The sequence below is a fragment of the Kwoniella shivajii genome, chromosome 5, assembly GCF_035658355.1.
Source record: "Kwoniella shivajii chromosome 5, complete sequence".
NCBI lineage: Eukaryota > Fungi > Basidiomycota > Tremellomycetes > Tremellales > Cryptococcaceae > Kwoniella > Kwoniella shivajii.
In genome coordinates, this window is record NC_085912.1 from 874,152 (window position 1) to 899,047 (window position 24,896).

Sequence of the window (24,896 nt, forward strand, 5' to 3'; positions counted from 1 at the left end):
TGCAGTATTCTAATGTGCCGAGTGATCTACTTGGAGGTCGAAGGAACAAAGCGAGACAGTCTAGACGCTAAAACGTTACACTACCGATGTGACAATCTGGATGGAAAAGTAAGACAAAGATTGCCCCTTTTCGATTCGAATCCCCTTCATACACCTTTCGTAGTACTGATAAAGCTGGATTTGGTATAACTGAGAGTATAGTTTCGGATTTGGTTCTCGCGTGAGTAGGCTCCAGAAAATTTCTGTGGTGAGTCGGCTGATTCCTTCAGATGTATTCAAAGATAATCTTGTACAAAGAAGGTTTTTTCGATATTGTATTGAAACTTGGAGAAGATCAAGATGAGAATAGAGGTCATGTTTGTAAACTTCCAAATTGTTTGGACCTCTTTATGTACTTAACGATCACAAGGCAGAGCTCTTGTCTGCATGTACATATGATTGGAGTGTTTCAATTTCGATCAACTCCCTAACGCCCAAATTCGTGTGGACTCAAGATGTAACATAATATCAAGGACATGACTTGATATGATGGGACCGCCATCGATCTCACCAAGCTAGGAAGTCTTGTTTGATGTATGTCTAAAGTCCTGATCCACCCTCTTGTTTATCAGTCAAAGTAAGTCATAATGTTGACATTCTCTTGTCACATGAAACACTTCCGATCATATCAACTTCCGTCTCCTCCCCGTGCTTTCCTCTGCTGCTCTCCAGCTAGTTAATGAAGCGAGGAAGTATGTCTCTGAAGTTAGTAAAATAATCAGTTCCCATACATGATAAGCCTTTACATGACTTATGTTTTCAAAAATCAATACAAAAAAAGCATGTTCTGACAAAGAAGGTTCATTATATATCCCTAATGTCTCTCCATTCCTTAAACCGACCCGAATAAACTCAAACAACCCATTCAGATACTGTCTGACACGCGTTAAAGCCTTTCTATGTCCCTGATCAAGACCATTTTCTGGAATCAAGCTTTACGAAACAAGAGATCCAGATGAATGGAATAAAGGCTCGAATCGTTACTCGGTTATGTGTGAAGCTGCTTCCTTACCCTTACGATATACGGATAGTGGCTTTGGACATTCAGAATTACATGCTTATCAATTGAAATCTTTAGATTGAACTTTTGCTTATATAATCAATACTGATTCCCGTTGGAAAAAGATCTCCGTTAACATAACAAGGTGTACATTTCTTCACGTTATCTGAGAATGCGATACCGTCTCTCCGTGGGTTTGACTGGTCATAGCGATTTGTCATATATTCCTAGACCCAACGGTCTTGCTTCACGTAGTCATTGGTGGAAGGTTTACTTTTACGTCAGCTCCCCGTTAAACACGCCAGCCCTGCCAACAGAGTATCACATACACGGGTAGTATAGGCGTCAATGAGGCATTCTTATGCATCCTATTGCAATACGTAGCCTCTCAAACGTACTGTATATCACCTCCGTTGGAGCGATCCGATATCAGCTTGTATATCTTTCCGCAGGGACAGTCGAACATCAATCGAGCAAGTGCTCCATAGCATGCTGGTTTTGATCTAATCGAGACCGGGACGATCTAGGTGTGCTGTTTTGGGAAATGCTGGTACGAATGGATTGGAGCCGGAACAATTGAAATTTTCCATCTCTTGTGTCTTATCTACCTTCTCGAAGGTAGTTTTTTTTACCCTGAAAAAGGAAAAGCATTCGCGTGATGGTAATCATCAAATTTGATTCCGTTGTATTCCAAAATAGATACTGTATGTCGGGCATTCTTGATAATCTTGATAGTGGTGATGTCGATGGCCGAAATGAAAGACTTTGTCATCCGTCAAAAACAGTGCAAAGACAAGTATAATACACTATTCTCGTAGTAGCACCTGGGGCAAGAGTCTATCACTGATCATGGCTTCATCATCCTCAAATCCAATAACAATCCCATATCATCAAATGATCTCGAGCCCGGACGCATTACATGATCGGATAGTAGCTGGATTAGGGTCCGAATCAGGATGTTTAGGTATAGTTGTCATTAGCGGTAAGTATCCGTACTCGAGGTACCCTTCCAGTTCCATACTCTAATGACTACGTCAAAGTATAGAGATACTGACGATATCACGAAGATCTACCAGATGAATTCCCAATACTTCGAGAAAAGATGTTTCGTCTTTCGCATAAATTCGCTACTTTACCCGAAGATGTGAAGGAACAATTCGCAAAACCAGATGTATCCTATTTATTTGGTTGGTCACACGGAAAAGAGATTATGAACGGTGTGAGTCATTTCTTTATCTATAGTATACTCTGACAGTTAACAGAACGATGCGTAGAAACCGGATATTCAGAAGGGATCATATTATGCAAATCCTCTAGTAGATCACCCGGATGTGACAGATGCAGTCAGATCTACACATCCAGAATATTACGCTGGGAATGTTTGGCCAAATGGTGTCGAGGGCTTAGAGGAATTTGAACCTACATTCAAGGCGTGAGTCCCCTTTTTCTCCATTCTATCAATAAGTCGGAGAGATATAGAACTCATTCTCGTCTCTGTAGATTAGGTGAAATCATATTCGACGCAGGTATCGCTTTAGCCAAGGCATGCGAGAAATTTGGCAAGTCGTCGTATTTCATTTCAACGGGTTTTCGGATGGATATGCATGACTGACTTCGCAAGCATGTTCTGTATATTTTGCAGTGTCACCATCCATTGCGAATCCATCAGGCACAATAGCGTCTTTGATCTCATCTTCTAAATGTAATAAGGCTAGACTACTTCATTATTATCCTGAATCATCTTCAGATAGACCTGCTTCAGATGAGGATGAAACACAAAACGACGCTTTATGTGGAACTCACTTAGACCACTCACTCCTCACCGGTTTATGTATGTTCACTTATATACGCTTTATAAAACTGAGCTGACGACAAATGGTTGTACGTAGGCTCGGCAATGTATCTATCAGATACTCAACCACCAGAAATAGTCCCTCCACCAAATGATCGAACGGGGTTATGGATATATCCCAGAAACAGTAAAGAAGCCGTCAAAGTCTCAATACCGGACAACTGTCTAGGTAAACCTCCTTCTGTCCTATTGGTGAAAACCAAAGGATGATTAGCTGATATGATGAGCAACCTGATTATAGCTTTTCAGACTGGAGAAGCACTCTCCCTTCTCACATCCAACAGATTATCGGCGACTCCTCATTTCGTAAGTGGATCTACGAAAAGTAAGAATCCAGTATCACGAGAGACATTCGCTTTTTTCCTTCAGTAAGTTATCTCGTTTAGGCGTCTGTAATGAAATTTACATTTGCTGACTTGGAGATCAATAGACCTGATGTGGATGATGTGATAGGACCAGACGGAGAAACGTTTGGAAGTTTCACGAAAAGAGTGCTAGGAAGACATTACGCTGAAAAGGCAGTTACGGAAGCTGAGGACTGATCAATCGGCGGGGTATGCACTGTTAGATCTTCTTCAAGCTGTTTCCACTATTCCTGGACACAGCCAGCGATCGTGAACAACAATATGTGTAAGTATAATAGTTGTATCTTCACTAGGCTCACTGTCATTCATGCATTGAGGATACATGAGATGGGATACAATTACAATCAATATTTTACTGTGTGGGATAATCAAAGAATACAAATACTCTCATCTTGGAACAACAACTTGTAAATACCTTCAACTTGACCACTGCTTGTTTGCGTCGGTAAGTGGTACGTACTGGAGATGACGAGCGGTATTAGCTTTTCGACATATTTTAAGGAAAGGCATACATTGATAAAAGAAACATACCCTTACACCGAAGAGCTTCGTTTTTGTAATTTCCCCTGATTGTGATTTATCAATCTGCCAGATATCTGATTGGTTTGTCAGCTGTAATTCAATGACACTAGTATCTCAGCGGAGTTAGTGGGAGTCGCTGGACTTACCTTGCGTGCCTTCACCAACAGGTATGAACATCCTACCCGGTTTGGCCAGCTAAGGGGCAGTCAGCTTACTATTAAGGTATCAAGTAACGGCGAGCTGTAGATTGACTCACTTGGTCGATTAGAGGTTCAGGAATGATAGGAGCCGCGGCACCAACATGGATTATGCTGAAAGGTGCGTATTTCGGTGAACCGTTCCTTCCATCTCCACATATCATCATAACACCCCCTCTTCCATCCTCTCCCGGTCCTAAAGGTATTCCATCCTTCTTTAGATTGATGATTGACTGATCTACCAATCCTTGAATGTGGTCGATTCCAACGACGACAGAATGTGGTGCCAAATGATGAAGGACAGCCGTGACTAGAGTGATATCCAATCAGCCTGAAGAGTGGGAGTGGGTAGCTTGAATGAGGACGTACGATATCCTGATCCACTACCTACATCTAAGATAGCTCCAGTGTGTGGTGAGTCTGCTACCGGCAAGAAGGATAAGAGATTTTCGCAAGCATGTGCATGCATATGCGGAGCAGATATAGTAGCACCAAACCCAATCCGTCTAAAATACGGTGTCATGTCAGCTTAGCTTCTATTTCATGGAATGCACTTACTGTGGTGAATCCTCATACGCGTATGCTGTATCAGGAACGTAATTCTTTCTATCTACCTTCCTCATCGCCTAGTAGAGCCCGCGATTCATTAGCTTGTGTTCTACGTTGAAAGAACGCTATTGTACTGTTTGTGACCGAGACTTGGTCATGACAGGAAGATAAATGCGTCTGAATCACCTCGGCAACCTGCGAAGAATTGATGAGACCATTCCTCGACATCTTGTCGATGAGCTAGGAATTTCAACCAAGCGTGAGCTGAGCTATTCGTTTTTCCTGTGTCGAATGATGGGAGCTCACTTCTGCATTGGTTCTTCCAGAAGACATCCACGCCATGTTGAATATCCGTCGAAAGTGTAAAATCTTGAGTACGCTCGGCTTGTCGCAGCCTTCAATATCAATCAGATATTACCCAGGAAAGTGAGCTCCTTCCGTGAAGGTCGTTTTAGGTAGAAGGAGAGCGGTAAAGCATAGATGAGACAACAAGGAAGTTATGTCATCACATCGATGCTTTCCCCACGTTGAACAGCTGGGGTACCCCGCATTTATCGACGCCTCCTCTTTTTCTTACTGACTTTCTTATCGGATCTAACCGTCGGTTAAAACCTGAACACCGAATGTGCACTTTCGGGATCCTAAAGTTGTCTCCCTTCCCCTGTGATGCGATGTACCGGACCGTATCATGCTATATTGAAAGGTCTTCTGAATACCTCGCGCTCAACCGATCGATTTGAACCATTGCTTCTTTGTCTATCGTTCGCGTTCGCGGTATCTTCTATCGCCAAGTTAACCTGCAGCTCTTTGGTCAAATAATCTTCGGTGCGCTGATCTTCCGTAAAATCTCTACTATGACTCTGGTCAAGATCGTGAAGCACTTTTGATCAGATTCCAGAACCTCAACCTCACGAGCACCCAACATCATATTGCATCTTGGAGCTACGTCCAACCAGCATTGTTCAGATGTCGCCGGCTGCTGAAAAAACCCCAAGTGAAGAAAATGAATTCGACACTGCAGTTTCACGGACGGAGGACGATGCGGAGCTTGACAAGAACGATTTAGGAGGTTTTGAGGCTGTCCAAGTGAAAGAAGACAGTACAGAATTGACCTACCCCGATGGTGGACTAAGGGTGAGTGATAGAGCCTGCGTGGCACAAGAGAGTACTGAGAATGATCATCACAGGCTTGGCTATGCGTTGCTGGAGGATGTGGGGCGATGTTCTGTGGATATGGTGAGTGATTGCGAGAGTCTTTAGGTTTCTCGGTACCAATTGAACAATCGGCTAACTGTTCGCATTCTATACTGTAGGATTGGCTCCTTCAGCTGGAGCATTCCAGACATGGTATAAATCCCATTACTTGTCAGAATACACACAGTGAGTCGATTAAGACCAGTGGATAGTGTTGGGTTCCGAAGACTGATCATTGTATTCTTGTTCTTCAGGAGTCAAGTAGCCTGGATAGGCGGGTAAGTCAACTGAATGTCTCTCATAAGATTTCACTGATAGGAGACACATACAGGACACAAGGATTCGTCACGTTCGGTTTATCTATATTCACAGGATCGTTATTTGATTTATACGGTCATCGTTACCTGATGGGATCAGGAACATTTCTATTGACTTTGGGATATTGTCTACTGAGTTTGTGTACACAATATTACCAAATTTTCTTATGTCATTCTACTTTGATTCCCGTAGGAATGAATTTCATGTGAGTGATTTTTTATTCGTGTTGCGCGAGAATAGATAGACCTACTGATATCATTGCAATGATTAGGTTTATCGCTGCCTTAGGTGTGATGGGACAGTGGTTCTCAAAAAGACGAGGTGTGGCATTGTAAGTTTGATCTTCGATAATCATTGGAAAGTCACGTACAGCGTCGCTCACCCGTTTCTAAAACAGTGGTGCCATATGTGAGTGCTCTCAATGGATGTGGTGTTTGTCACTCCTTCGATCTGATGGTCATGTCATACAAGCTACGGGAGCCTCTTTGGGAGCTATAGTATGGCCATTGATATGGGCTAATGCACCACAGCGAAGTGAGTGAACTTATATATTCATGAAGCTATGGATCAAATCAGTGGTCTCAGAGGTTTGAAATGCTGATACAGAATTGGTCTTTCATCATAAATCATCACCCAATCGTCAATTACCATATCCTGCAATAACCCGTAGTCGGATTTGGATGGACAATGAGATTAATAGCTCTGATATGTCTGATTATCGGTACATCTGCTTTCTTCTTACTGAAGACTAGATTACCACCAAAACCACCGGGACCTTTCTTTCACCTCAAAGCCTTTACGAGTTTCCCCTATTGCTTGATAGCATTTTCATCTTTTGTGAGTTTTTAATTCTTTAAACCCGCAGATCAACCTTGGGCGAAATCCTTATTCCCATTATGAGTCGTCAGATAGAGTGAGATACAGTATCATCGAACATTGGAAGACTGACCGATGTAATTGTGGTTTCGCAGACATGGGTATTTGGATTCTTCTTTGTGAACATGTTCATCGGGACATACGGTCATCTCAGAGGATGGAATGATATCGGACCATATTTCCTGTGAGTATACGTTCTTGTGAAAAACAAAAACAAAAACGTGCGTTACCACGGAGAATGCTAAATCTGGGTCAACTGCTCTTCCAGAATTTTCGTAAATGCTGGATCTAGTATAGCACGGGTACCATCAGGACGTAAGTCATTCGTAGCTTGCATCAATCTTTTGCGCAAACAAGAGACGCTCCAAATTTCTTGTAATTTTTATGTTGGAAAGCAACCAGCTGATTATATTTCTAACAGTTATAGCAGATCGAATCGGGTCATATAACATTTCAATCATATCGAACATCTTCATGACAATCTTACTCTGGTCACTTCTGGCTTGCAAGACTATACCATCAGTAGTAGTAGTCAGTGTCTTGTTCGGTATGACAAGTGCTACATTTGTTAGTCTACAAGCTCCGTGCGTAACGAAATTATGTAAAGACATGAGATTTGCTGGGACAATGGTTGGCATGATCATGTGTAAGTTCATCCCAAGAACGCAAACCTCTTCCGGCGACCGTCACCACAGTCACTGTAGTTTGTGTGTCAATCGCATTTTCATCCTATCACAGATCCATTAGCGAAGAATTCGCTAAATGCTTTGGTCTTGTCCAATAGTTATCGGTTCATTCGCTCAGATTGCCGGTCCACCTTCAGCAGGTGCTTTGTTAGGTGCAGGATCAGATCAAGATCAGTTATCGCGTTTCCCACATGCGATCATTCTGGCTGGTACTATGCTCACCTTAGCAACTAGCTCTTTGATCGCGGCTAGATTATGGCAAAATAAGAAGATACTTGCTATTGTGTGATACTTTCGGATGTATGATTAGATCTTGATAGAATGGTATTGATGTACAGGTGCAAACCCAAAGTAGGATTGAGTGAGTTATTCAAAAATAATGCATAATGTAGAATGCTATACAACAGGATTGGATGAAACTAAACTAGCCGCATCCATTATTGGGTTCTGGTATTCCTCTTGGAAAACCAGAGATGTCCAGGAATCCCTTAGAAATCGTATACATCACCTCCGTTGAGAGTATCTCTAACTTGACCTCCTACAACTGTATTACCTTCTCTACCTAAACCATCACCATAAGGATCATAACCTCCTGATACACCTCCAGCTCCAGCTCCTGGTCGTGCCCCCATATTTTGACCACCGACGCCTACGTTTGCAAGGGATTGATCTGGACCCATACCCATTTCGATGTTTTTAGCTTGATCCATGAATTGTTGTTTCACATGTACAGTTTGACGAATCAATAAATGACATGCTCTTTTCAGTGCATCTGCAGGATTCGATCTTTCATCCGTTTGTATTTTTATTATTATATCATTTTCTAATGGATGAGGGACTTTGTATCCTGCGAAAAGCACTGTTGGATCCAAGAGGAGTTGTCTAAGATTAGGTTGAAAGTCAGCATGTAGGTCTGAGCAAAAGGATATGGAGCCTTCGAGAATGACTATAGTCGTGTTGTAGTAGAACTTGCGAAGCGAAATGAACGAGACTCACGCTCGGATCATATTACCCAAAGTATGGTCCTGCTTTCTCAATAGTATAGTAGCGGCATTGGGTATTTTAGCATCTTCAGTGATGGTTAATCTGCCATCCATTTATCAGCTTATGATTATTCATGATTATTCATACAAAAGCTTCCAAGCTGCTCATGAAGAAGCCAACGATACTTACGGTTTCTCGTCATCTTGTAATAACCAGGAATCTATTCTATTCGGTTGATTCATACTGCTATTCTACTGTCTGATTCGAGCAATTTTTGTTGGTCAGATCGTATAGGTGCCGATACTTTATTCAATGCATGATTATCAGCCTCCAGTATTCCTGGCAAATATGAATCAGAATATGGGACACGTGAATGGGAAATAGGACGATCATTATGGTCAAACGTTATCGGCAGAGGCTGTCGACTCCCCTTTTTCTCCGGTAAAGGATGAAAGAGGGAAGAAGCGTCTATTCCGTGGATTGACAGATTATGTTTATTGTTTGATTGAATAATCATTTCGTCGAGATCTGAGGATCAAAGGTGGAGATGTGGATGATGATAGAACAGGTAGGTGAAAGGAAGAGCATGGAAAGTGAACTCACTGTACGAGTAATATTCCGTTTCTGAGCTCTTTGGACCCGCCAGGAGATATGTGTATCTGGCTCTTTCTTAAAGGTAACGAATCTGTATAGTTGGCTTCTGAAGTGGGTTCTGAAATGGTGTGAGTCTTGATGTATAGCTCTTATAAGAAGCGAAAAAGGATAAGAGAGACTTGCAAGGAGAGATGATACAAAAGGAGGTGGGCCTTTAAACCGGGGGAATATTTATATTGTCATGATTCTGTTTTCATCGCGGCTGCTTTTCCCCTTTGATGTGTGTGATACAGCAATGCGACAAACAATCGTTCTTCCCCTTTCCCTTCCTTTTCAAACCACTATACACATACATATACCATATCCACCTGTCCTCTTTCGTCCATCAAGCTGAATGTGCGCCGAACTTCATGTCACTTCCTCCTAAAAATCCCTCGACCGACTCCTCGCTTTCTGACTCGTTCTGGGATGATTCTTTGATAGATGATCTTTTCGCTGATGATCATACCACTAATCCCATCACCACACATCGTGACGGCTTCTCCATGCATTCCGGACCCTCAAGACCACGACCTAACACCATGGATACGTCGGATGGTACTATAGATAGATCTTCGCCTTCTCCACCTGCCGCTGACCAGTATCTATCTGATTCACAGCACAACACTGACCTTTCAATCGAAAACCAAATAAGGATTGACGAACCTATGCCTTCTTGCTCCTCCACCATCCCTGTAGCTGCACACCAAAATCAATACAGATCAAACACTGATAAATCATCAATCGGAGATGATAATGATGATCCGATCTTTCGAACGTTAATAATGATTCAAGAGATCTTACAATCTAATAATGATTTGATAGTTTCAGATACTAACAGACTTATTAATCTGGCCGAGAACACCAAAATGCAACTTGATCAAATTAATCAACATATACAAAAATTCGAAGAGGGAAGAGAGCGAAGAAAGTTGAATATGAAAATACAAATTGATCAAGCTGTTCATCAAGCCCTTACGAATTTCCTAAGTGTAGGAGAACATCAAGTTCCATACAACCAGAATGATACCAACGCATCCGCTTCAAATAGCAGGAAAGAGAAAGGAAAAGAGAGAGAGAAAGAGAATGGTGGTAATGGTGCAAAACGAGTTGGAAGAAGGGAGATCCAAGAGCTTGCTTATCCCTTTTTCGCGAGTACTAAATCACCCGATGATCAATCTGAGTCGCCTACTGATAATATGGAGTTGCAAGACCGAACCGACAAGCCTGAGCAAAGTATAGATCTCGAAAGTCAACGGGAGCTACCCAATGTGAAATCCAGAAGATCATATACAAAAGACACATCCAAGAAAGTCCCTAAAAATGCACCAGTCATTGACCTTACTTTATCCAACGATGATGAGGGCGATAGCGAGATTACAATCACGCGCACTCCAAAATCGTTACCCACTTATAGATCAAAAACTTCTTCTTCGACTGGACATAGATTTCCACTCGAGTCATATCAGGCACAGGCACAGACAACTTCGTGCAATAGCCTTCTCCCGAGATCACATCTCATCAAGTCAACTCCCCGGCGATCTGGTATATCTGGATTGACCCCACCATCTCGATCCACCACCAATCACGGTACCAGCAATTCAAAGAGCGGCGTTAAAAGAAGATTCACTTCAGGTTCAAATAGTCAACCAGCCAACCGGGGAGAGATGAGTAAGAGGAGAAGTGCTTTCAGACGACTGGATTCCCTTGCAGAAGAGGAGGAAGAGCTTGACAGTGTAGTAGATCGTATCATAGGGTGAGCTGATGGTTTGACATTGATTTTCGGTCTTTCGTGTGCACTTTTGCTAAGCGCTTTCACTCTATCAGAAAAAAGGAAGCTAGACTCGACCCCAACGGAAAGAAGAAGTACCTATACCTGATCAGGAAATCAGGTCAACCAGTCTCTTCATGTAAATGGTACGATACGTCCTCACCCCTTGATCTACAGTATCATCGTTACGGGATACAGCTAATAGACCGATGTATACTAGGGAGAATAAGTCTGATGAGCAACTGGATGATAAGGTCTTCAACTTACTGCAAGAATGCGGAAATCATCAAATCAATTTTAGACAGAAAGTGGTTCTCCTTCCTGAAGCTAGAGAGTTTTGGGACAATGAAGGAAATAGGAAGGAGACGAGTAAAGAGAAGATCACTGATGATGGATTATGTGAGAGAAGTTTCTCGCACGCTGAGGTAGTACTGATCTCAGTGAACAGATGACTTTGATCATTCAGACTCGATGTTTGGTGAAATAGATTAAAAGCTATTCGCCGATTAGTGTACTATCATTTCCAGCACAATGTATATAGCTACCATAGAAAGTCACAAGATATCACAGCTCTACTTAATATCATATCGGGAGGTTCCACATTTATCATGTCTTAACTATGTATACCATAATATCCTAGCTCATGCATGCATATATGCCTTTCAGTGGCTGTATATTATTATGTGAATCAAAGGACCCTCCCTTCCTGTTGATTTTTAGTGCCACTATTACTACTGTAAAGTCAGCCGGTGGAGGTCGTCCAGTGAATAACCTATCATTTTCACGGGACAAGGACTGTGAATTCACAAATTTGAATCAGGTCTCACTCATTCTTTCACCTTGCTCTTCGTTGATCATCGTATCTCATTTCTACCAGACGATGGGCTGTATGACTGCTACAGCTTGATCACTCATCGAAGATGTCAGCAGCTTTAGCGGTCCCTCTCCCAGTGATATCGGGGAATCATGCGAAAGAGCAGGCATTCAAATTCCCTTCTTCCCTACCGGCGGTAAAGCCATTTGCTCCCCGGCCTACTTCCAGCCCTCCCTCTCTCACCTTGTCCGTCACCCCTGAAACACACACCCCTTTGTCTACACTTTCACCTTCATCCAATGCTCGGCTACTATCTTCGACTATATCTACCGCTCATGACCGAAACGCATCAACCAAAGTCTCTGAACGCTCTCAGTCGACTAAACCAAATACTATATCTCGCACGTCAACTTCCCCTTCCATGAGAGTCCGAATGGATGAACATAGATTCGATAATATCATAGGATCGATCTCGCATCTCCTGGCTAAACAAAGTCAAGCTATCAAAATTCATCATGATCAAATAACATCTTTCGAAGTATACATAAGTAAACGATTAGATGAACTGTATCAAGGAATCAAGCACATTCAAGTAATTCAACACGAAGATGAAAAACACCTGGACTCATACATAAAGGATAAAATCGTTGAGGTATCAACACGATTTCACTCGATTGAAAACAATCGTCCATCGCAAAAGAGGAACAAGAATAAAGGTAAAAGTAAACGTAAACCACCAAAGGCAATAAACTCCAAGACTCAGCATACCAGTCATCCTCACTATACAAATAGTCATCATAATATAGATTATTCCGTATCCGTAGGGGGTATTCTCACCCCTTCATCTTCAGAACTCTTAGTAGACGATTTAATCAATTTCGACTCTCCATCACCCCCTCTCACCAATGATCTTGTACCTCCAAACGATAATTCCTTTTCACAGACGGCCATACCCGAATTACTCACACCTCCTACTATGGGGAACCAGGACGAACATCCCGACGTCTATGGTATGAGAGGGACACTAGTCGATCAAGCTATAGAAAAGCAGATGGCTCTCTTGAATGGACAGAGTACACTGAAAGAAGGTGAAAGTACAGTTGATTTTATTTTTAGGAAGAAGCTAAGTGGTAATAAACTAAATGATAATTTCATGTGAGTTTCCCATTTGGTCAATTGATTGGTCATAACAGAAGTGGTCATTGAGAGCTGACAGCATAGCGATGAGTATAGGATCGATATGAGTTTTCTCAACAAGAATGAAACACTTTCGGACCCCTATGAGTGTTTAGGAAGAATGACGGAGCTGTCATCTGGAGTAGATTCAATCCCAGTGACTCGGACTCCAAGCTCACAACTACCTTCTGGTGAGGAAATTGGCTCCGCTGGGCCGTCGAACATAGTCCAGATGGAATTGAATCCGTTTCCTATGAGGTATATGAGAGAACCAAGCTATCAACCTTCATCAATGGCTTTGTCGGATGTAACGCAACTAACTTCCATCACAAGGGGTGTCTCCTTGATAGAGGATAAAATTCTCCTTCCAGGTGAAAAGGAAGAAGAGAGTGAAAACGTAAGGAAAAAGAAGAGGAAAATCAGTAATATGGGTTGGAGCGATACTCATCGGAAAAAGAATAAAAAGAGGATGATCGACAACCTCTGGCCCGGATTTGGTGCAAATACCGTCAAGTCTAGAATGGTGAGTCACTATTCTATGATAAGTCCGAAGAAAAGTTCTCACTGATCATTGCCTGGAAACAGGAAGAAATCGTTTGTGATACAGTAAGTGAAGCCGCTGCCACCATCTAAGATCAACTGCTGACTCATGGGGGTTTTATGTAAAGTGCGGAGGAAGGTAAGCTAGATGTTGTTATTCAGTTTGATACTAGCTGAACCCGACGTCTAGGGTTCATTGGGTCTGTGCCGGACTCTCTCATGGCAAGAACATGCGTGAAGCTCCTTGGAGTTGTCCAGATTGTCTGTCAATCTTACAAAACGCAGACGAAGATAGAATCCCTTCTATCCCTAGAGCGCAACAAGAGAGGTGTTTACGGCCTAATTGTATATACAGGTCAGTGAGCTTTAGCTCAGTACAAATAAGGTATCCTTTCACTAACCCAAAACTGCTTTCAGGTCGGAAAAGAAGATCGTTAGGAAATACGACGATGTGAATGAGTTCTATATGGAGAGAATTATCGGGTAAGTTGATGATTGTGCTAAGGAGATGCCCCCACCGTTTTACCCAGCAAATTTTCGTCCAGCTGAAACGTCGATTTGATCGCCAAATAGTCGAAAGCGTATACATTTCAAGCCTGAAGGCGGAGCATTATACAATTATCTGGTCAAATGGTACGATTGGGATATATACGATTCAACGTGGTGAGTAACACACATACTATAGCATTCCTGCATGCACTCTTCGGCATAATCTTGACATAATTTTTTTTTCGACCGATGACTGACCTTGTCTTTGACGGACTACAGGGAACCAGCGCGTAATATACCCGATCTAGGCAGATGGGAAGCAATCTTCTTACAAGCTTTAAAACCTGAAGGTTCCGATATACTCACCAAAAAAGTACTATTACTGGAAGAATGCTCACCTTACTTCGATCATAAAGGCAGATACAATATCGAACTGCTGAAATCTCTAGGAGTGCCTAAAAGGCATTGGTGGTTTGATTAAACGAGGAGTATATTGTAGATCTGCGCGTGTGTTTCTTGCGGTTCACAGATGTTGTTCAATTATAAGTAGTGATGGTTGTATTCGTTATTGTGGGACATTTCGGTTGAGCGTATAACCCTGGGAACCTTTCGTTTAATGATCATTGGGGAAACCATGCAATATCTTTCAATCGAATAGATAGCTCACACCTGAATATCAACATCTCATACCCCATGTGCTTTTGTTTTCAGCGAAACCGAAGCCAAGCCAGGAGAAGCTTCCTTTCAGTTGATAGTAGATCGCAGGAATGTTTCTCTTCTTTTCGCCCTTCGCCCTGTCGCCCAAGAGATGTGCTCGATCTATCTATTAGAAGCAAGTAGTAATTTATGTCAACTTACTAAAAGTTTTCTGCTTGCGTATAAGCTCGTCTGATTACAATGAGCCTCACCTGGACGGTTTGAAAATGATGAAGGATCTTACTCGGAGCTGTCGACTCAAAACGCACTGAGATCATGTAGTCCCTCGAGGAGAAGGATGAACCGCATGGGAAGATGCAACCTGTACAGTACAGTGAATGAGTTCATCATTGCATCAAAAATCATATACTCATCATGCATACATATCATATTCGTGTGTCCCGTCACATGATATCCTTTTACAAACTAATGATATTGGTTTCAAGTCAGGAAAAACTTTGCTTTTTCAAAGTTTCTTAAACCTTTCAGGAGTTTTACTTTTCCTATCTTGAGTTAATTTACTTTTCCCACCTATACCAAAGACTATAACCCACCAACCCCAAATTGCCATTATGACATTACCTGCACCCACGACTTGACCTAGACCACCTATACCTCTTACGTTCCAGATGACTGCGCCTGTGATGGTGACTAGACCGACCAAGATGCCCAACAGAGGTGTTCTGGACGGATTGGAAGAAGGTAATTGGTATGTCGGTACTAGGATGAACACCGATATGAATGCCATAGCTAGTAGTCCTAACGATAGAGAAAGACATAAAGTACTTTCAAGTGGGGATAATGCATCGTAGTGATCTTCTCTAGCTGAAGGGGAAGCAGAAGTGAATGCGGATGTAGGCGGTGTTTGAGAGAAAAATAATAGGATTCGAGGAAACAGTAATAACGGTAAAGCGAGTGTCGTGAACCTACAGATATGACAAAAAAGTCTTCAGTATATATTTGAGAGATTTTACGATGACTTTCCCCTCCCTCAAAGCTATTGTCAGTATCTCATGGAAGACAACTCACCATCCAGCTAAACCCAATGCCCAGATACTGACAGCGTCCATCCCACCTTCTTGTAGATGTACGACTGCTCTAGCTTTATCTTCAGCTGATCGATACGCTCTTCCTAACGATCCAGGTGATGCATCGCTCAGTTGAGGATTGGCATTGGAAGCTGCTGGATGTCGGGGTGGTACAGGTGGGGCAGGAGCGGATTTGCCCATTGGACGAAGCTCGATTGAGGGGCTGGACATGTGCAAGACAATGGATGGTGCTTCAGTTTGGTATTAGAGGAGATGTTCAGCGTATGAGGTTGATGATTAAGACGTAAAGCATTCCTTCCTCTCGACGTGGTGACCTTAAAACACGACGTCATCAAAAAGGCCACACTGTTGCACATTAACAACAACTTTCACACGGTTGCACATCCTTGTACACCTCGCTCCTCTTCTGTGTCACGTGTTTTCTCCACATTTTGATCCCCTTTACCACGTGGCGATGAAACAATCCCTCATGAACTTTCGACGTGTCCGGATTGTTGTTGATGAACGATGATGAACGATGGAATTACTCAAGAGAGATATCGATTGCCCGATACCTGTTAGGACATCAGAAACAAAGCAGGACACGTCAACTCAAACATCTTCACCCGGAAATATACCAGCAGTATCCCATCCTTGATATCACAAAGACTCAGCTCATGGCCTCTTACACCATCGATATGCCTTCTATAGCTGCTAGTACCGCTCCTTCGAGTGCGTTGATTTTCCTTTAACAGCCACGTTTGACTCTGTGCTGACAGTGACTATGCCCATTTCCGCTTCTATATCAAATCTGCTTGCTGGTCTCTCCACCCCATATTTTCCATTGTTGTATTGCACAGGGTCAGACAAATACTCTGTCATCCTACCTACTTATAACGAGAGGAAGAACCTCCCTGTGATAGTCTGGTTATTAGCCAAGACATTTGAGTCCAAGTGAGCACTTTATTCTGATACTTCTACCCCCTTAGATAACACGGTCTGTCATGATAAGCTGGTACTATCCATTGAGCTAATGATACATCGGATATTTCAGAGGTATAAAATGGGAGATCATAGTGGTGGACGATGCTAGTCCTGACGGCACGCAAGAAGTCGCAAAGCAGTTAGCCGGAATATACGGAGAAGACAAAGTGGTTGGTTTATCAGCTCTATATCTACTCAAGCCCAGTTCCTTGGCAGTGGAACTTCATTTGAGCTGATTTGATGGCGCTTGTCCAATAGGTATTGAAGCCTCGGGCGGGTAAACTGGGTTTAGGGTGAGTAAAACCTTCGATGCTATCATTGCAAACCAAGGAACTCTTCAGGCTTCGGGTCGCGGAGTAGAACCATTCCCTAGCATACCTTCAAAAGTAACTTACTGATCCTCTCAATACTTTACTTCCTACTGACAGTACCGCCTATGTCCACGGACTTAATTTCGTTACAGGCAATTTCGTAATTATAATGGATGCTGATTTTTCACATCATGTAAGTTGTCCTGACGTTCAAGTGAAACCACCACCATTCAAAAGTTCAAAATCCCTCATTACACATACTAACTACTTTTCCTCATCCGATCTGTCTGTCTATCTATCTATCTATGTTGTACTCGGTCGATTTAGCCAAAATTCATACCTGAATTTATCAAGTTACAGAAATTACACAATTTGGATATAGTCACAGGAACGAGATATTCTTCTCATCCATATCCCAAACAATCATCTTCCTCCTCTTCTGCGTCGCCTCAAATTGGATTAGGCCCAGGGGGTGTTCATGGCTGGGATCTGAAAAGGAAATTGGTCTCTAGGGGTGCTAACTATTTAGCTGATACAGTGTTAAATCCTGGTGTGAGTGATTTGACTGGTAGTTTCAGGTAAGTCAATTATCCATTTTGATTCTTTCTATCATGAAACCTGATATGAAACTTTCAACGTTTACCTCTTTGTCTGTAACCCCCACTTCGACATTTCCGATGATATCTTACTCGCTGCACATATTCCACCCATTCACTCTCTACCTCTCACCACAACAGACTATACAGAACAAACGTAATCAAAGATATAATATCCCGATGCACATCAAAGGGATACGTGTTCCAAATGGAAATAATAGTCAGAGCACGATCATTAGGATATACGGTTGGAGAAGTACCTATAACTTTTGTAGATAGGATCTATGGTGAGAGTAAATTAAGTGGGAATGAAATTGTCGGTTATGCCAAAGGCGTCGTATCACTTTGGTGGGGTGTATAAGTGTCGTCTACAGGTGTCAAGGTAGAGACATGAAAAAATGGGATGGATTGATCAAATAAGGGGTTGTAAGCAGAGTAGAGTCATCGTACTGCTTATTTGAATGACATATAGATATAATCCATTATCTAAAAGAGTGATAACTCCGTTATCATATGATACTTGATCAAATCAAATACCCCTTCATCGTGTTGTAAAGTCTGGACAAAATATCTAGAATGAATATACAGATTTGTTTTTTTGCATAGAGTATATATCTACAAATACATGTTGATCTGGGATACAATCTGTCATACGTAAATTGGATACAAAAGTGATAGTTATCCAAGGGATATGTATATACACACAAAAAAGAATATACTCGACGCTCTGCGCTTTGTTATATATGTCTTCTAGCCTATATATATTATATATATTCATGACCCAGCCATAGAAATGGGGATATCGCCAAATCCATTCCTCCATTCAGGTGTTTCACGCAACTACAGCTACACCCATTCTTTCCCTTTCCCTTTCCCTTTCGCGTTCCGCTACAATTCTTTGATCATCATTAATCTCATCTTCATCATTCATACCTCTTCCAAACCAACTTTCAGTCCTGTTATTATTATGACCCTTGAAGCTTCCATTCAAGCTAACTGGTATCGATTTACTTTCACCATTGGGACTGACGACATTTCTTGTATTCGAATTCGAGTTCGAGTTTGAATTAGAAGTAGAATTGCCCCAGCCATCTCCATGTCCATGTGCAGTACCAGTCCTATATCCATTTAGACCTCTCCATGACCAACCTGACTCATAACTTTCCCAAGAACCTTTCCTTCTTACAGCTCTGACACTTGCGTCTCCATCAGATCTATTCCAACCTTTGAAAGACATGATGGAATTTGCATGGGTAGTTGTAGTTGAGAGATGGATCGAAGGTTGATATCCTTCATAAGTGGATATAGGTCTTTCGTTGATACTACTGTTATTGTTATTGTCTAAAGGAGTCGGTGCCCAATGTATCGAAGGTGGAGGTGGTGAGATGATTGAAGTTGATCCAGGGCCTTGCTTGGTATTGATATGCGAAGAAGATGGATGATCACGAAGTCTATGAATCGAAGGTGGATTAGGTAATATTTTACTATTCTCATGTTGGGGCTGAGACAGATGAGGTGTGTTTGGATCAGAGTGAGATTGTATAATTTGTATAGAACCTATCGTCGGTGTAGGTGTATGAACAGATTGTCTATTGGATAGATGAGATGATGGTCTTGGCGGTAAACCAAAAGTAGAACTTGCCAAAGTTAGCATTGAAGCATTATCATCTGGAGGTTCTGATGGTCTTGGATTATACACAGGATGATGAGGTGTATGTTTGGGAGCTTGGACAAGATCTACATTTCTGATTGGTGACGGTGCGTTCGACACTGGTGTAGTGGGCGTTGAGGGTGTTGGAATGGAATCGGAAGGAGTGATTAATGGTGAAGAGGGAGTTGTGTTTGATGTTTCGGTAGCTGTGTTGATGTTTCGTGGTAAAGACGGTATGGATCTTCTTGGTGAAGTTGATGTAGGGTTGGATGAGGGTGATGCATTGATCATGACTCCTAAACCAAATAATGGATTTTGAGTTGCGATGGGAGTTTGTGGTTGAGTGGAAGCATGGATTTGGTGTTGAGTTGGAGGGGAAATAGGTGGTTGAGCGATATGACCTAAAGCAGGAGTTGAATCTAAAGAAATACATGTAGTCGGCTTTGTTGAAGTTGAATCTTGTCGACTCTGTCTTCCTCTTCCATTGTTTTCTTCTTCTTCTTCTTCTTCTTCTTCATTTTCATCATCATCATGAAGTTCTCTACTGTTCTCCTCGTCTCGACTTCTGATATCCTCGTCTTCATCTTGATCAAAGAATGAATCTTGATTGGTCCTGGGTATATCAAGACTATAACTGTATCGGTATGCTGAACCGTATAAACCGTCCATACTACTTGATGTCAATGATCTTCTATCGTTCCCTACTCCTGGACCTAATCCTGAACCTGCACCAAGTCCTGACCAAGTCGAATAGAACGTGTTGGTCCTTGATCTGGCGTCATCACCTATAGTTGCTGGGGTATGAAGAGGGATTGGATTGGACCCTGTTCTCGATAAAACTGAAGTTGAAGGTGTTGGTGAAGCTGGATGACTAGGTGGGAAAGGTCTTAAAGAAGCATCATCATCAGCTCCTCCTCCTCCTCCTCCTCCAGTCGTCGCGGTATTCATTGATCCTACACCTAGTTTGTTCTTATATCGACTGATGGTAGAATGTTGTCTGTTTAAATGAGGATGTAGAGATTGATTGTGGGTGTGAGTATGATATTGACATTGATATTGATATTGATATCGAGATTGACTATCTAAACTCAGACTTGTTCTATTTCTCCTCTTTGTTATTCTTGCTCTTGTGGAAGAAGAACATGAATCAATTGAATTCGATCTTGATCTTGATAAATATGACATTGACATTGACATTGATATAGTCGTATAATCATCATCGTTGTCATCATCATCATCGTTGTCATCATCATTATCATTATCAACATCTTCATGTCCATCGCTGTAACCATCACCAACTGCGTGTCCATGCTGACGATCTATATTGTGGTGATTTGGTTTTCTTCTGGTATTTATGATATTTGGGTATTTCCTATTGGGATATAATCTTGGAATTGGGATTGAGGGATAAGGGTTATTAGCCTGTCTTTTCAGATGATCTCTATTTTCTCTTTCTATTGTACCCAATTGACTGAAATTGGAAAATCGAGTTTGGATCGATTGACCATCAAATTCTCCATTGGTCGTGTCTATATCTGAACTTTGTCTTGTCATCTTATCTGACTGTCCATCTCTTGCCATTGCAGCTACGGGAGGTGATTTCGCTGGTCCACGATTATTAAAAACTGGATTCGGGTTCGGATTCGAATTTGGATTTGGATTTGGATTCAGTACGTTGGATTTGGGTTTGTTAGGCAAAGAAGGTAGTTTATTTCTGTGATTAATGTTTATTGGTGATTTACCATTGTTACCGCTGTTACTATTATTATTACTTGATGATTGAGGTTGAGGGTGCGATGATGATGATGGTGATGATAGTGATAGTGATAGTGATTCAGTCAATGAAATCGTCGCTCTTCTAGATCCAAGTTTTCTTTGTATCCAATCAAATATCGGTTTACTACTCTTCTCTTTGACATTCGCATGATTAGTTGTATTTGGGGCTGATTGAGCTTGAGCTTGAGCTTGAGCTTGACTCTGTGATTGTGACTGGGACTGCGACTGCGACTGCTTTTGTAAGCGAGATAGAAGATGAGGTTGTGTTTGCGTGTGAGCATTAGCATACGCTTCAGCTTGCGTACGACCTTTGTTCATATTCATACTCATACTCATATTCGATGGATTGGGATTTATTGATGAAGGTGTCATTTTACTTTTCTTCATTCCACTTCCACTTCCACTTGCTATCGCTGTATCCCCTCCATTACCTGCTCCTGTTCCATTGATGTTGCTAGGACCTGCAGTAGGAGAGAGTACATCTGCGTCTTGTGCTGGCTTTTGCTTCTGCTTCGAATGGCAAGGGAAATGAGCTGTAGGTTCCAAAGGAGGTGAATTGAGTATCAAGGGTGAGGAATTAGATTGAGGTATAGTTTGAGTCTTCAGTCTAGGTGATGGTGATGATTTCATGATCTTATATCTCTGTTGTAGGGTTGAGGTGATGGTAATCGCAGATTGAAGTTATTACTAAAAGAGAAGAACGTTAACATGTGAATGCACGACATGGGAAGGGTGCAAGGTGACTTTGGGATGACCGGCGGCCGATATCATCCCATGTCATACAAAGTAACTTATTTGTTTACATGAACATGAATGATTTGGGGAATGTGGCGTTTCTCGGATTAAGCGGCAGTGGCATAATCGTTTGACAAAGTATGTTCTTGGCATTATTGTTCAGTATGTAGTACGGGGACATGAGGACCACCAGCAAAAACAGTCCTATTCTTAAGATGTACATCACCAAAAAGAATAATAATATACAACAACATATACCCAATTCTACTTATAGAAGATGAGACACCTATCACTCACCCACCCACCCACTCATCCAGGTCAACCGTTACACCATCTATTACCGTAAATGTCGTTTGATGGAATACCACCTTGAACACTTCCATCACCTTTTTCATCTGACAGACCTTTAAAAGCATAACTTTGATCTGCGTTCACTCTTCTTCTCGGACATCTAAATGCCATATTCACAGGACATTTTTTATCGACTTCATTACAGATTGACAAACAAGGTAATAATTCTTCATATTCGTATGATGCTGTGTATAATCCTGAATTACGTTGACTGGAAGAAGATCGATGTATAGTTGAAGGTGTTGGCACACCCGACGTGATAGTATCGTTGGAACTTGAGCTTGAGCTTGAGCTTGAACTTGACGAATCACTTGAGTTTGAACTGGCACATTGCGGAATCAATAAATGACATAACCAATTCCTATATGAATCAAAACAATCTGAACAACTGGAAACGTGGGAATATAGATCTCTACCACATGCTTGAGATAATAACGAAGTTGAAAAAGATTCTAAATTCTCATTGATGATGGAAGTCAGATTATCTGGGAGTGATTGGATTGGTGATGTCTCTGAGATCAATCCTCCTGAGGGAGATGAAGATGCCGTAGAGTTGATTGGTAATGGAGCTGAATAAGCTATTGATGGACAGATGGAAGTTGGTATTACCAATTGACAAGGGAATGTTTCTATATAACAAGTTGATTCTTCACATTAGCTTTTGCTGTTGCTGTTGGGAGGAGATGGTGAAGGTACTCACCTTCCTTGGTCGTAAACCATATCGGACCTGCTAGGACACCTTTATCATCCTTTAACCAAGTAGTATAATTAGTTGAAGGGTTCAGACCACCTATAACCCAATGATGTCTATATCCAATCGTGTTATCTATTTCAGACCATTCGGGTTCTATAGTTTTCACAACTACTTTGTTATCACCTATTGATTCAGTCTCGTTCACAGCTAATTCGATCGCACATGAAGAGTAATCTAATCCAAATCCATCATTGGTGGGTGATTGATCCGTCGGGACGATATACAAAGTTAAATTATCAGATAAACTAGTATTTCCTGATATAAGTGAAGAAGAAGAAGAAGAAGGTGATAGATTATCGTTAAGAGGTGGGAAAGGTGATTGGGGATTCGATAATGTATAATTTGGATAAGTGGGTTGATTTTTGGTTAAAGTGTAAAGCAATGGTGAGAAGATCAAAGCTTGATTCGAAGTTGTGTCTCCCAAGAATGGTAAAGAGGAAGTGATGGTTTGTAAGGGATCTACAGACATGTCATATCATACTATTTATCAGTGACTGCTACCACATGTGATACCTAGAATAGTGAAAAGGAGGCCAAAGACTAAGGACTCACCATCTCTCGAAGCTGTCATTTGTATAACCAAATTACCTTGCACATCTTGATTTACAACTTCATCTATCAGAGTCACACCATCGTTCTGTAATCCTAAACCAAATAACACATTCACATAATTCGCCTGTCCGTCTTCTGTATTGGTGTTGGTATTGGTATCACTGTCGGTATCAGTGTTATTCATTGTGAAATTACCGAAACCTTTATTCAGATTGATCAACCAGTTTTGACCATTCTTACTTGATCTTCTATTATATCCAGTGCTTTTCATACCTCCAGAAGATTGGTCTACGACTGATTTCGAACCCAAATCGAACGACACGGTACTAGAATCAGTCGAGCTGGAGCTGGAGCTGGAGTTGGTATTGGATTCAGGTGGTGAATCGGTATTTGCTAATAATATTGTAGGTAGTAAAGTTGAGTTGGAAGTTAAAGAGGTACATATTGTGAATGTCAAGTAGATTGAATCAGTTGAAGGAAATACGATTTGTATTAAAGGTGATGTTTTGTTTAATGATGGAATCGTAACTGTTGTAGGTAAACTTGGAATGGAATATGTTTGAGTTGATAGATTACTGGAAGTAATACTTGTAGAAGATGATTTTGATGATGATGATGAGGTGGTTGCGGTTCTAGTTGAAGTTGATGAAGTGCTTTGAGTGGGTGTGGAAGAAAGAGTTGTACGTGTACTTGTAGATAATGTAGAAGTACTGGATACAGCAGAACTATCTTGAGCCAGACAGGACGGCAGTAATATTATTGATGATATTATCAGAGCGACGTAATTGAACGATAATAGCTTGAAGCGCTTTCGTCGTCCTCTAGGTCTGGTATGAGATTGTCCATTTGACATGACTGATTGCTCAGCCGAATGTGGGAGTAGTTGCTATATCATGGGAGAGTGTTAACGATGAGTCTGGTCAGAGTATATCGAAGGGCTGACACCAGATCTCCCAGGCCAAGTCGACAGTGTTTGTTCCGAGTAACCGTGAAACGGTGTGAGACTATGATAAGTGCTCCTTGAATAATGTTCAATTGTCTATCCACATCCCAAATAAATTGCGATGAGAATGAAAACTACGCGCCGCACAAGTGGGGGGGGGGGTAGATGGTGAGGCTGATAATGCAGGTTGTTGTTGTTTTGCGCTGGGATTTGATTGGTTTATCAGGCTCATCCAAGCCGATTCCGGATTCAATCTGTTTTGTTGCCTAATGCCTATTATTTTAATGTTCTTCTTCTCTTTGTTGATATTTCATTGACATTTTCGACATTACCTCTGATGACTATAGATCACTGCCAATTCACTACACAACGAGTATCATCGATACACACACACACACCTCAGACCTGAAACACAACAAAGGCGGAAATAATCGAATATCGTTGATTCAATCAATCCCATCCTTTGAAAGTGAAACGAGACAACAACACAACACGACAACAATCAAATAACAAT

General features: G+C 41.6%; 10 protein-coding genes across 10 annotated transcripts; 5 read left to right on the forward strand and 5 right to left on the reverse strand.

Annotated features, from left to right (window-relative positions):
- Positions 1–1,888: 1,888 nt before the first annotated feature.
- IL334_004072 (uncharacterized protein) lies at positions 1,889–3,433 on the forward strand (the record flags this gene model as incomplete). The annotated part of the gene is made up of 8 exons (XM_062935795.1): positions 1,889–2,021; positions 2,107–2,258; positions 2,314–2,471; positions 2,540–2,598; positions 2,682–2,870; positions 2,929–3,060; positions 3,133–3,259; positions 3,322–3,433. The coding sequence occupies 8 exons, from the start codon at positions 1,889–1,891 to the stop codon at positions 3,431–3,433; spliced, it is 1,062 nt and encodes a 353-aa protein (XP_062791846.1).
- Positions 3,434–3,673: 240 nt separating this feature from the next.
- IL334_004073 (protein-L-isoaspartate O-methyltransferase) lies at positions 3,674–4,866 on the reverse strand (the record flags this gene model as incomplete). Its single annotated transcript, XM_062935796.1, has 8 exons — positions 3,674–3,715; positions 3,788–3,852; positions 3,925–3,973; positions 4,035–4,285; positions 4,345–4,481; positions 4,534–4,601; positions 4,711–4,764; positions 4,831–4,866. The coding sequence occupies 8 exons, from the start codon at positions 4,864–4,866 to the stop codon at positions 3,674–3,676; spliced, it is 702 nt and encodes a 233-aa protein (XP_062791847.1).
- Positions 4,867–5,490: 624 nt separating this feature from the next.
- IL334_004074 (uncharacterized protein) lies at positions 5,491–7,887 on the forward strand (the record flags this gene model as incomplete). Its single annotated transcript, XM_062935797.1, has 12 exons — positions 5,491–5,658; positions 5,712–5,760; positions 5,838–5,904; positions 5,973–5,996; positions 6,050–6,241; positions 6,308–6,367; positions 6,434–6,570; positions 6,707–6,873; positions 7,008–7,096; positions 7,181–7,227; positions 7,334–7,558; positions 7,697–7,887. 12 exons carry the CDS (start codon positions 5,491–5,493, stop codon positions 7,885–7,887), a joined length of 1,416 nt encoding a protein of 471 aa, XP_062791848.1.
- A 199-nt stretch (positions 7,888–8,086) lies between these two features.
- IL334_004075 (uncharacterized protein) lies at positions 8,087–8,824 on the reverse strand (the record flags this gene model as incomplete). Its single annotated transcript, XM_062935798.1, has 4 exons — positions 8,087–8,190; positions 8,242–8,480; positions 8,595–8,684; positions 8,772–8,824. 4 exons carry the CDS (start codon positions 8,822–8,824, stop codon positions 8,087–8,089), a joined length of 486 nt encoding a protein of 161 aa, XP_062791849.1.
- A 933-nt stretch (positions 8,825–9,757) lies between these two features.
- Positions 9,758–11,438, forward strand: IL334_004076 (uncharacterized protein; the record flags this gene model as incomplete). Its single annotated transcript, XM_062935799.1, has 3 exons — positions 9,758–10,971; positions 11,043–11,132; positions 11,207–11,438. The coding sequence occupies 3 exons, from the start codon at positions 9,758–9,760 to the stop codon at positions 11,436–11,438; spliced, it is 1,536 nt and encodes a 511-aa protein (XP_062791850.1).
- A 468-nt stretch (positions 11,439–11,906) lies between these two features.
- IL334_004077 (uncharacterized protein) lies at positions 11,907–14,486 on the forward strand (the record flags this gene model as incomplete). Its single annotated transcript, XM_062935800.1, has 8 exons — positions 11,907–12,955; positions 13,034–13,499; positions 13,562–13,582; positions 13,645–13,655; positions 13,707–13,871; positions 13,934–13,999; positions 14,090–14,179; positions 14,285–14,486. The coding sequence occupies 8 exons, from the start codon at positions 11,907–11,909 to the stop codon at positions 14,484–14,486; spliced, it is 2,070 nt and encodes a 689-aa protein (XP_062791851.1).
- Positions 14,487–15,167: 681 nt separating this feature from the next.
- IL334_004078 (uncharacterized protein) lies at positions 15,168–15,960 on the reverse strand (the record flags this gene model as incomplete). Its single annotated transcript, XM_062935801.1, has 2 exons — positions 15,168–15,627; positions 15,731–15,960. The coding sequence occupies 2 exons, from the start codon at positions 15,958–15,960 to the stop codon at positions 15,168–15,170; spliced, it is 690 nt and encodes a 229-aa protein (XP_062791852.1).
- A 446-nt stretch (positions 15,961–16,406) lies between these two features.
- On the forward strand, positions 16,407–17,981 carry IL334_004079 (uncharacterized protein; the record flags this gene model as incomplete). Its single annotated transcript, XM_062935802.1, has 7 exons — positions 16,407–16,461; positions 16,590–16,683; positions 16,784–16,883; positions 16,972–17,006; positions 17,142–17,217; positions 17,352–17,602; positions 17,762–17,981. 7 exons carry the CDS (start codon positions 16,407–16,409, stop codon positions 17,979–17,981), a joined length of 831 nt encoding a protein of 276 aa, XP_062791853.1.
- A 471-nt stretch (positions 17,982–18,452) lies between these two features.
- On the reverse strand, positions 18,453–21,677 carry IL334_004080 (uncharacterized protein; the record flags this gene model as incomplete). Its single annotated transcript, XM_062935803.1, has 1 exon — positions 18,453–21,677. The coding sequence occupies one exon, from the start codon at positions 21,675–21,677 to the stop codon at positions 18,453–18,455; it is 3,225 nt and encodes a 1,074-aa protein (XP_062791854.1).
- A 423-nt stretch (positions 21,678–22,100) lies between these two features.
- Positions 22,101–24,292, reverse strand: IL334_004081 (uncharacterized protein; the record flags this gene model as incomplete). Its single annotated transcript, XM_062935804.1, has 3 exons — positions 22,101–22,762; positions 22,834–23,346; positions 23,440–24,292. The coding sequence occupies 3 exons, from the start codon at positions 24,290–24,292 to the stop codon at positions 22,101–22,103; spliced, it is 2,028 nt and encodes a 675-aa protein (XP_062791855.1).
- Between the last annotated feature and the right edge of the window lie 604 nt (positions 24,293–24,896).